The 12,500-nt window shown below is 36.1% G+C and overlaps 1 protein-coding gene across 1 annotated transcript in view; it reads right to left on the bottom strand.

Annotated features, from left to right (window-relative positions):
* Window positions 1–2,855, bottom strand: part of LOC137640650 (uncharacterized) — a 44,267-nt gene extending 41,412 nt beyond the window's left edge. Inside the window, exon 1 of the mRNA XM_068373151.1 lies at window positions 2,663–2,855. Coding sequence (XP_068229252.1) covers window positions 2,663–2,855 — 193 coding nt within the window. The remainder of the gene's footprint in view (window positions 1–2,662) is intronic.
* Between the last annotated feature and the right edge of the window lie 9,645 nt (window positions 2,856–12,500).

Raw genomic sequence — 12,500 nt, 5'->3', positions numbered from 1 at the left:
ATTGGATTGAATAGGTTGGTATCATGTTGTCATGTTTAATGCCGTACCATCACGGACATATATAGTTGAATATGATGCATTATCAGATTCTCTCTCTCTCTCCTCTCTCTCTCTCTCTCTCTCTCTCTCTCTCTCTCTCTCTCTCTCAAATACACTGTATATATATATATATATATATACTATATATATATAATATATATATATATATATATATATGTATATATATATATATATATATATATATATATATATATATATATATATATATATATATATATATTCTATTTCAGTCTTGTAACTTTATTCATTTTAATGTTAGCTGTTATATTACTAATTATGTAAAATACATTTATTGTTAATAAAGTATTACTATTCTTCCACCTCCATCCAATCCTCAGCCATATTAAATATTTATAATGACCATGTTATGTGCGCATCCTCAACAATCATTCCATAACTTCAACACAATAATGACTGCATTCCTGTATTGAAAAATAAAAACACCTTATCTCTATCAAAGATATAATTATATATAATTTCTTGTACTGATATAATGAGGGGGCGTGGCAGGTGTAAACGTCACGGGCCTCACGTCATAGTTAACATACGTCATTCTGCTCCTAGTTGCCAGGTCTTAGTTTCCGTTCTCGCCATAACCACAGAATTTAGATGACATTTCTCTATATAAAGTAAGACAATAATGCGGAGTAGATGCTTGAATCCATTTTTCTTAATTAGGTCGGTGTCTCAAACTCTGGTGGTTTCAGTTTCACATTTATCAGAAGCCTAGTTCATTAGTTATATTAAAAAAAGAGGGTGTCATGGTCCGTGAAATACACAGTAGTCGAGAGGACTCAAGACGTAGATGATGACGATGGTCTCGGTACACTTAGAAGCTCGCGAACACAACCGCAGCCACAAAAGGGGGTTAGGTGTATACATCCAAAGGACATTGATACATCAGCAGCAGACGAGTCCACTCGAAGCAAGACTTCCAACAAAGTATACGTAGCAGAGCATTTGTGCAAGGTGGTGATCGCCACACAGATCAACGGGCCGTGAAAATAAAGGGCGAGAACTCCTCCACAAGAGAGCCGAAAACAATCTGCCCTCCATCCAGACGAAAAATATGTAAATCGCCTCTTAAACAGTCCAACGTGGCAGGAGACAGAAGACGAAACTACCAAAACACTCATACATGAAAGTAAAGAGAACATTTCATGGGCGGAGTACCAATTAGCAAATAACATTCGGTGGGGGAGCGCAACAATACAAAACTTGAACCAAGAATTCGAGGCTCAAATGAACTGATAAAATATTGACAGCAATTAATAAACAAATGTTTACTTTAATGGAGCCACAAGATAAAACTTAAGTAGCTGATATTACAGCCCCCACCAATAAGAAAAAAAAATATTTTTTTTTTAAACTGAATTATGAACTTACATTGATAATAAAAGAAAGGGTAAACTTAAAGATAATTAGTAGAGTACCAAAGCAGATTCTAAACTATTAAAGACAAAAAAAAATGGTGAACATAATTATACTAAACATAATCTGAAATGAAAAACAAAATAATTAGACCGCATATATATATATATATATATATATATATATATATATATATATATATATATATAAAGTAAACACTAATGACCGTCCACTCTCTCATAAACCCTGGACAAAGCATCAGGCACAATATTCTTCCTGCCGGCAATATGCTTAATGATAAGGTTGTACTCCTGGAGTACCAAACTCCATCTAAGTATTCGTGAGTTTTTGTTCTTAAAACGGTTAATGAAGATCAATGGGTTGTGATCCAAGTAAACTTCTATTTGGGAGGAGTGATTTGATAAATAAATATTAAAATGATTTAGCGCTTTAATTAAAGCAAGAGCCTCCTTTTCTATTGTCGAATATTTCCTCTCGGCTGGTGACAATTTCTTTGAGAAAAAAGCTACTGGATGATTAATTCCTTCTTGGTCTCCCTGGAGAAGTACTGCACCCAATCCGGTGTCGCTCGCATCTGTGGCTAAAGAGAAAGGGAGAGAAAAATCGGGGGATCGCAAAAGAGGGTAGCTTGTCAGAGCGCCTTTTAACTTTTCAAAAGCCTCCTGACAATCACTATCCCAAACAAACTTTACATTTTTCTTTAATAGATCTGTTAAAGGAATGGCCAGATCAGAGAAATTTCTAATAAATCTGTTATAATATCCTACCATACCGAGGAACCTTCTCACACCTCTCCGGTTGGTAGGGACAGGAAAAATCGTTATGGCTTCTACATTCGCCTTTTTAGGAGCTACTTCACCCAGACCAATTTCATGTCCTAGGTAAACAACCTTGGCTCTGGCAAAGTCACTCTTTCTCAAATTTATAACAAGACCACCTTTTCGAAGCTTTTCAAACAGTGCCTTAATTCGATTAATGTGAGTGGGCCAGTCATCGCTGTAGATCACCAAATCGTCTATGTAGACAACACATCCTTCCAAATCACAGGTTATCAAGTTCATCAACCTCTGGAAGGTGGCGGCTGCGTTTTTCATGCCGAATGGCATAACCAAACACTCGTACAGTCCATCACCCGTCACAAAAGCTGAAATTTCCCTTGCCCGAGGAGTAAGACCGACCTGCCAGTACCCTTTTAATAGGTCAAACTTACTGATAAATTTAGCGGACCCTATGCGGTCGATACAGTCCTCCACCCGAGGCAAAGGATAAGAATCTGTTTTAGTAACCTCGTTGATTTTACGATAATCAAAGCACAGTCGATTTTGCCCTCCTTCCTTCTTTACAAGAACCACAGGAGAACTCCACGGACTAGTGCTAGGAGTTATCAAATTATGGTCTAACATGTATTTAACCTCTTCCTTAACTATATCCCTTTTTACGGGATTTAACCTGTAAGGGCATTGTTTCATAGGTTGGGTGTCCCCAACGTCTACATCATGTTCTAAAATAGTAGTCAATCCCGGTGCATCCTGAAAAAGGTCTTTATATTGATTTATTAAGTCAACAAGGGAAGAAGCTTTATCTGGATCCAAATGCTGAAATTTCAAAGAAAGGTTATTAAGGACATCAGAATTATTTGATAAAATATTTGGTCCAATTGTCAATTCTTCATCAACTTCGGTAACCACCTCAACTAAAGAAATTGGTCCTACTTCTACTTCTTCACTACTTCTACTAACATAAGGTTTTAACATATTTATATGGCAATGTTGAGACTTCCTCCTACGTCCAGGAGTCTCCACTAAGTAATTTACTTCACTCATGTTCTTTAAAATTCTCCACGGCCCAGAAAATTGTGCCTTGAGAGGATTCCTAGGCATAGGAAGCAAAACCAGAACTCTGTCACCTGGTGAAAATTCTCTGCGTCTCGATTTTATGTCATAATTACTTTTCATTACAGCTTCCCCTTTTGCCAAATTTTCTTTAGCAAAAGACCAAGCATTTTGAAGTTTAGCTTGCAAATTCGATATATAGTCCAGTACATTGATTTCCGGGGTTTCCCCCTCCCAGTGCTCCCTGACCACATCAAGAGGACCTCTCACACTATGACCAAAGACTAGATTGAAAGGAGAGAACCCAATAGTTTCATTTGGAATAGATCTAATAGCAAATAATGCATATGGCAATTCTTTGTCCCACTCGCTACCAGTCTCGAAACAAAATTTCTTCAGAACACTCTTCAAAGTATGGTGGAACCTCCCCACCTGACCCTGACTTTCAGGATGGTAGGGAGTTGAGGTTGTATGTTTGACTCCTAACTCCTCCATCTTCCTTTTGAAATTTCTGCTGGTAAAATTTGTACCGCAATCAGTTTGCAAAACCTTGGGAAAGCCAAACCTAGTAAAGAATACAATTAATGCCTCCATGATTTTCTCACTCCCTATTCTCCGTAAGGGAATAGCCTCAGGGAAGCGTGACATCCTATCTATTATGGACAAAATATACTCATTGCCACTTCGTGTTCGCGGCAACGGACCAACCACATCTACTATGACTTCCCTAAAGGGTTCCCCGATAGCAGGAATTGGAATTAAAGGAGCTCTAGGTACCTTTTGATTTGGCTTACCCACGATTTGGCAGGTGTTACAAGAGTGGACATGTTTTTTTACATCTGTGCGCATCCCAGGCCAGAAGAAATGTTCGGCTAACTTCTGAAACGTCTTCCGGACACCGAAATGTCCGGCAAGATTGTTCTCATGAGACAACCATAACAATTTCCTCCGATACTTCTCGGGAACTACTAACTGACGGACCACTTCTATCTGGTCAGCAAGAGCTTCCACTGCTCTACTGACCCTATATAGTAGACCATCTTCTTTAACAAAATAAGGTTTGGAGGAATCATTTACAATAGATTCAGTAGTCACATCATTAAATTCCCTTGATTGGGCTTCCTTCAAGGCCTCGGGTTCCCAGTCAACATCATCAAAAATTATACTACTCAATTTGCCACTAGTCACAAGGTCAGTTACCTGACTATTTACACTTTCTAAGTCTAAATCAATTTCTTCTAAGTCTACCCCCTTTGAACGGGAACGAGTGACAATGGAAACAGGAACACCAAACTCCAGCAAAGAGCCATCACAAAGACAATCTTTCTCTATCAAAGATAAAATTGGAAAAAAATTTAGTTCATTTTCAACCACCAAATCATTAGCAAAAATCAAGTCAATTCCAGGAATGGGCAATGTATCCACTATTGCTAATTTTACATTACCTTTAAAATAATCAGCTTCTAAATAAAGTGTTTCAAGAGGGCACGATACTAATGTATTTGGAAAACCTCCTAAGACCACAAAATCATTACTGGCAAACACAAAACCCTGAGGCACAGATTTTCTTAAAATTAATGACTGTGCGGCTCCCGTGTCACGCAAAATTTTAATACCTCTGCCTAGTTTCTTGTCACTGTTGATGAAAATAGACCCATTCGAGATATACTTACGAAATTTTAGTCACTTCGTTTCTTCTTCTGAAGGTTGTTCAGCTGTTAACAGATTGATTGCTTCCCTGTTTTGGCTAGCAAGGAATCTTAGCATTGCCCTACACTCTGCCTTGATATGTCCCTTCCGACTACACCAAAAACATGTAATATTTGACCTGCGCTCCAGATTGTCACTACTACCGGTAGTAGTGCTATTACTAAATCTATTACTATTGGAAAAACTACGAGGTATTACACTACAGACCTTACCTTCTATGCCAGAGTAGTTATTTTCATCTTTGACTACAAAGCTAGTTTCTTTTGGCCTATTACTTTTCCTCAATTTGTCATGGGGGGAAACTTCCTTGCCAAAATTGATCTCCCTTTTCCCAGATTCCTGACGATGAGCTAGTGAATATTCGTCAGCCGCAATTGCGATTTCTTGAAGAGAATCTATTTTGAGCTCTTCAAGATGTATTTTAAGGTCTTTAGACACCATTCTCTTAAATTACTCAATCAGGATGAGTTCCTTTAGTTTATCAAAGTTATCCACCTCCTTACTCCTTAGCCAATCCTCAAAAAATTGTCCTTTCTTCCTGGCAAATTCAATAAAGGTAGTGTCCAAATCTTTCCTTAAATCACGGAATTTTTGCCGATATGCTTCTGGGACGAGATCATAGGCTTTCAATATAATAGATTTAACAATATCATAATCTGAGGAAAGTTCATCACTAAGTGTATTGTATACACGCTGAGCCTTACCTTTCAATTTACATTGCACTAAAGTCGTCCACATATCTCGAGGCCACGAGAGTTTGATAGCAATACGTTCGAAAGCCGTGAAAAATTCAGGCACATCCTCTTCGATAAAGCAAGGAATTAACTTTATGGCAGTCATCAAGTTGAAATTATTATTTTTAAAAGTACTATCATCACCACTCAACTTTATCTGAAGTTCTAATAACTCCTTTTCGTGTTGCCTATCCTTAGCTCTCTCCTCTGCTTGCAATTGTAAGGATTTAAATTCCAAATCTTTTATTTTACTCTGTTCCCTCAAGATATCTAACTGTAAGTCACCTGACCTCCCTGCTAGTTCCTGCCTAACCCTGTCCTGTTTTTCATCGCTACCAGGAGTTTCTTCACCATGACTAACTTCCAAAATAGATTCTTTATAAGCTTTAGCAGCCTTAACCACCTCCCATAACAAAGGACCCTTCCTGATCTCGGTGGGAAGACTCAAACTAAAGAAGTCTACAAAGAACCACAAATCATCCCTTTTTAAATCATACAGCTTTCTTTCCCAATCATCATCATCTAAGAAACGAATCGCCGCCACCTCAACGTTTTCTTTTGGGGATCCCATGTTACCTACTTTGGGTGAAACCTATTATCAATTACCCAAATTTTATCTCCTTATAACCCCTCAAGTGTTTAACTGCTATATTGCTGGTAACAAATCCTGGCAAGGTCGCCAAAAATGTTAGGAACTCTGTTATTCGGAAGAGATATTTAACAAAAATCCCTTATTTTACTTTAAATATAAAATAATATGTCCAAGCGTTTACTGGGTCTTCCAACAAAATTACTTTTACTACGATAGCTTGTAGGCTAAAGAGTGAAGTTTACCAGCAAAACAGAGAATAAAAATACACTTTGAGGGGGTAATTGAAAACAAACGTAAAAATTAGGATTTATTACAAGAAGTTATTAGCACACATCCTCGAATTATTGGCTGAAGGCACAGCCACATACACTTACAACTACCATTCAGTCTTACAGCTAACCTTCATTCAAATGATAGTTCGAGGGAAAGTATCGAGGAGAAGGGAGAAAAACAACTTTCACACAAAGTCAATAATAAGTGAGAGATTAAAGAAAGAAAGAAAAGCTTAGCCCAACTGCACACAATATTTATGAAAATGTACCATTACATATATATATGTTCCCACGTTACGGACGAAAACACAATTCCAGCACTGAAACAGTTTAGTTTCGAAGGCACTCCGGCTTTAGTCTTCCCAAGACACTATTCCCCAACCACAAGGAAGAGTATATATTCGCGGATACGAAGAACAAACATAATCGGAAGCTTACTTTCTTCACGACCAAGAGGCCTCCTAACGACTCTCAGAAGATCTCAAGACAACGGCCGTTTTTAGGATTCTAGGGGCGTCACCATAACTAGTCGAGAGGACTCAAGACGTAGATGATGACGATGGTCTCGGTACACTTAGAAGCTCGCGAACACAACCGCAGCCACAAAAGGGGGTTAGGTGTATACATCCAAAGGACATTGATACATCAGCAGCAGACGAGTCCACTCGAAGCAAGACTTCCAACAAAGTATACGTAGCAGAGCATTTGTGCAAGGTGGTGATCGCCACACAGATCAACGGGCCGTGAAAATAAAGGGCGAGAACTCCTCCACAAGAGAGCCGAAAACAATCTGCCCTCCATCCAGACGAAAAATATGTAAATCGCCTCTTAAACAGTCCAACGTGGCAGGAGACAGAAGACGAAACTACCAAAACACTCATACATGAAAGTAAAGAGAACATTTCATGGGCGGAGTACCGATTAGCAAATAACATTCGGTGGGGGAGCGCAACAATACAAAACTTGAACCAAGAATTCGAGGCTCAAATGAACTGATAAAATATTGACAGCAATTAATAAACAAATGTTTACTTTTATGGAGCCACAAGATAAAACTTAAGTAGCTGATATTACAATATATATATATATATATATATATATATATATATATATATATATATATATATTAAATTTCAAAACAATTAATATCCCAAAATGGAAAGGCTAGAGTTCTATGCATATATCTGGTTATGTATATGCAACAATAGTTCGAAAGGGCATAGAGAAATTGAAATCATCTGCTTTTAATAAGGTATTCTGAGTATTTTGAGTAATTAGATGTATATATTCATTATGATATAAAACAAGTTTATTACTTTACTCTGTTGTGAATGTTGTGATCATAATTGCTCTGTACTTGTATTAGGTCGACATAACTTATGATTGCAAGCAATTTATCTCTATAAATAGAATAGCTTTATGTATCTTCATGCCTAATAGCAACAAAAATATTAACTGATAGACATGAATAGGACAACATAATTGTATATGTCAGTAATTATCACTTCGGTGGTAAATAATAACATCTTGAAGCACCAGAGAGCTTTACAATAATTGATCATCATATCCCCTTCTCTCTCTCTCTCTCTCTCTCTCTCTCTCTCTCTCTCTCTCTCTCTCTCTCTCTCTCTCTCTCTCTTAAATGACGATTGGTTATTGTAATAATGTGGCATTGAATAGAATGAACTAATTGTCAAGGGGCAATTGCTCTCTTCCAATGTAGAATTTCCTTCTGACTAAGTAATTGGGTTTTTTAAGTGTATATCTGTGTGTGTATGAGAGAGAGAGAGAGAGAGAGAGAGAGAGGAGAGAGAGAGAGAGAGAGAGAGAGAGAGAGAGAGCAAGGGGTAATTTGTTAACTTCAGTTAACTAATATTTGTGAATCTTGAGAGAGAGAGAGAGAGAGAGAGAGCAAGGGGTAATTTGTTAACTTCAGTTAACTAATATTTGTGAATCTTGAGAGAGAGAGAGAGAGAGAGAGAGAGAGAGAGAGAGAGAGAGAGAGAGATTGTGACTTCAGTTAACTAATATTTGTAAATGCTAAGAGAGAGAGAGAGAGAGAGAGAGAGAGAGAGAGAGAGAGAGAGAGAGAGAGAGAGAGAGAGAGAGAGAGAGAGAGATAGTAGCTACAGTTAACTGATATCTCTAAATCCTGAGAGAGAGAGAGAGAGAGAGAGAGAGAGAGAGAGAGAGAGAGAGAGAGAGGAGAGAGAGGAGAGAGAGAGAGAGAGAGAGAGTTATATTGTAACTGCTGTTAACTGATATTTCTAAATCCAGAGAGAGAGAGAGAGAGAGAGAGAGAGAGAGGAGAGAGAGAGGAGAGAGAGAGAGAGAGAGGGAGAGAGAGAAATTGTTACCACATTTAACTTTGTTTTTTAATTCTTGAGAGAGAGAGAGAGAGAGAGAGAGAGAGAGAGAGAGAGAGAGAGAGAGAGAGAGATTTTAACAGCAGTTAACTGAGATTTCTAAATCTGTTAATATAAATAAGAATAATCAATTTTTTCAAATTATGTTCTGCAAAATATCTTGTATTGTGTTCTCTATTTTCTGTTTTGTTTTTGGAGAGAAAGCTATTCATCGACGCCTGACCTATACAGAGATGATAGAAAGTAAGGAATAGGAGGAAGAGAGAAACAAATGAACAAATTAGGATTTATTATTAGACAATGAAAGTAAATCAAAAAGCTTGTTAGGAAGGAAACAAAAATACCAGAAGCAGATGCTCAGAAGTTGCAAACCAGTAATAAATGGAAAGATAATTGTGGGGAATTTCGACGACGTGAGATGTATGGGCCAAAGGAGACGGAAACGAATAGATTTGCAAAGAGAGATATTTCAAAAGGATTCGGGTACTGGGAATAGGGAGGAGCTTGGATTATGGTAGATTGGGAATGTTGAGGTCGAAGCGTTAGGGGAGGGAATTGGGGGGACCATTTCTGATTACAAAATCGCTTTTTTTTTCTTTCCTTTATTTTTTTATTATTAAACTTTATTTCCCAGTCACATAATGGTGAAGAACTGTTCTCAGGAATATCTAATTCTTTATATTTTTTCAAGATTTATTATAATGCAGGGACTACACATTTCATAGAGACTCTTAGAAGTGATCTTTTGCTCTGGATTTAAAACTATTTTATACTTGTTATTGACTCTTAGGCGTTACAAAATAACTCTTTTTTTTATTCTTCGATTAATAAAAATCTTTTCCTAGTCACATAATACTGAAGAATTATTCTCAGGAACATTTGATTCTTTAGATATTCTAAGATTTCTTCTAATATAGGGATGCCCACCTTACAGAGACTTATATTTCTTGCTCGTAACTTGGAAACTTCTACTCTTCCTCATATTTATGACGGAGACTCGACTTCTGGAATATGAGTAATCTTTTGCTCTGGAGTTGAAATTATTTCATCTTTGCTATTTACTCTTAGATGTTACAAAATAGCTCTTCTTTGCATTTACTCCTTGATTACTGAATCTCTTTTCCTTGTCACATAATGCTGAAGAATTATTATTAGGAATATATAGTTCTTTATATTCCCTAAGATTTGTTCTAATACAGATATATACACTTTACAGACACTCTTAGATTTCTTGTTCTAAATTGGAAACTTCTACTCTTTCTCATATTTATGACCTAGACATGACTTCTGGAAATATAAGTGGTCTTTTCCTCGGGAGATGCAATTATCTTATACATGTTATTTGTCTCTGAGGCCCAAGGCTCTCTCTTATGATTCAGCTCATGTCAAAAGTCCGGAGAGATAAGGAAAATGAATTACCTTCAGACGAGAAGGATATTTTAGTGATTTTTTTAGTCATTCATCACTGATTATATATACAATTACAGTAAGTGTCCAAAAAGTAATACATCAATTCACGAATGGATATTATGAATTAAATTAGGATAGTGAACTGGAAACAAAACTTGTATGTCTGACATATATATATATATATATATATATATATATATATATATATATATATACATATATATATATATATATATGTGTGTGTGTGTGTGTGTGTGTGTGTGTGTGTGTATAGGGTAGGGTTGTGGTTCCTTATTGGAAACGTCCCTATCTGGTGATCGCCAGAATGAAGTTCGTGTCCCGCTCAAACTCGTCAGTTCCTTTAGTGTGTGCAACCTCACCCTCCATATAAGCTAAGGATGGGAGTTTAAGGGAGCCCACAGATCTACCTGTTGAGTTATCAAAAGGGATTTCCTGTCTCTCGCTGGTCATAGCTTGTGTGGAGAGGGTGCTTGGTTGCTGATCATGTGTATATATATATGGTCAGTCTCTAGTGCAGTGTTCTGTTTTCTAGAGCAATGTCACTGTACCTTGCCTCTTCCATTCATGGCCGACCTTATGAATAGTAAAGTCTTTTATTTTCAAAGTCTTCGAATAGTTTTATTGATGTCTGCTTTGCCCTCTTACAGTAGTATACTGGTGTTGTTTAACGTTCCAGTTCTAGGCAGTACTTGAATTTTAAGCATTATTCACGAAACTGATGAATCAATTGAATGTATTCGGCAAGTACAGTAAACGTTGAACAATAACCTGAATACTTAAAGGAGGCTTCATATGTTGTTGGTTATATTGTTTTGAGCCCACTTTAACACAATTACCAAGCTTGGATTCATTTCACTTAATTCATTTCACTGGCGTTAGGTTTTCGCCCATCAGAGGTAATTAAATATTATTGTTCCATTTTTTCCCATCTCCTGTTATTAGAATAACGTTAAGTAGGACTAATTGACTAAATTATAAACTGTTTATATTACCATCCAGTTACTACTTTTCAATAATTTGTCTATAGGTACTATTAAAATTTTCATTTTCAATTTTCAATTATAATTTGTAATGTTACCATTTAGTTACTTCTTTTTCAACAATTTTTCTTTACCTATTATCAATATTTTCATTTTCCATTTTCTACTATAATTTGTTATATTATAATTCAGTTACTTCTTTTTCAACGATTTATATTCAGATGTTATTAATACTTTCATTATTAATTTGCAATTATAATATGTTAATTTACCATTCAGTTACTTAATTTGCAACAATTTGTCTTTAGATATTATAAATATTTTAATTTTCTATTTTCAATTATAACTTGTTTATATTAATATCGAGTTACTTTTTATTCAAAACTTTTTCCTTTATATGTCATGAATATTTTTTTATTTTTAACTTTAAATTTTCAATCCCAATTTCCCTTCTAATAATTTTATCAGTGATATGTTTTCATATTATTTTTTTCCTTCAGGGAAAATACACCAACATTACCCACATGTTTCAACACCTAGTTTCCTTTCATTCATTTATTCCAAAACTTATAGAATTATAATAATGAAAAAATAAATATTTGAAATAAATCTCTCCTATTTACCTTCAACCGACATATTTCCACGTGATGCTGTAATGATGTAATTAACAAGTGTAATTTTCTTATTAGGATTATGAGGCAGTTTATTCATAATTTAGAATATTCATGGCAGAGTTTTAATATAATGCATTCACACCAAGAGAAGGGTAATTTTGTCAATCTCTTTGTCTATCCCCGCTTCATTTGTGTTTTTTTCGGGAATCTCAGTATGTAACTAAATGAGCACTCAGGAGAGAGAAGACCTTTGCCGTGGCAGCCTATTTCTTGATAATTTCTCGATCTTGACCTTTAACCTAAACATATATTAATTGGCGTGCAATTTCATACTCTCAATTATGAACCAAGTTTAAACCATCTGTGATAACGATGTCCAAACGTATGGCTGATTACGTGAATTGGACATTTTACTTGACCCAGACCTTGACATTTGACCTTGACCTTACAAAATTCAACCATTTCCTGCTGGTTACTTAAAAGTTAGTCACTGGGAGTTACATTGCTCTGCGATTAA

The sequence above is a fragment of the Palaemon carinicauda genome, chromosome 1 (assembly GCF_036898095.1).
Source record: "Palaemon carinicauda isolate YSFRI2023 chromosome 1, ASM3689809v2, whole genome shotgun sequence".
Taxonomy (NCBI): Eukaryota; Metazoa; Arthropoda; class Malacostraca; order Decapoda; family Palaemonidae; genus Palaemon; species Palaemon carinicauda.
The sequence above is the reverse complement of the archived record's forward strand: the minus strand, read 5'-3'. Positions and strand labels throughout refer to the sequence as shown.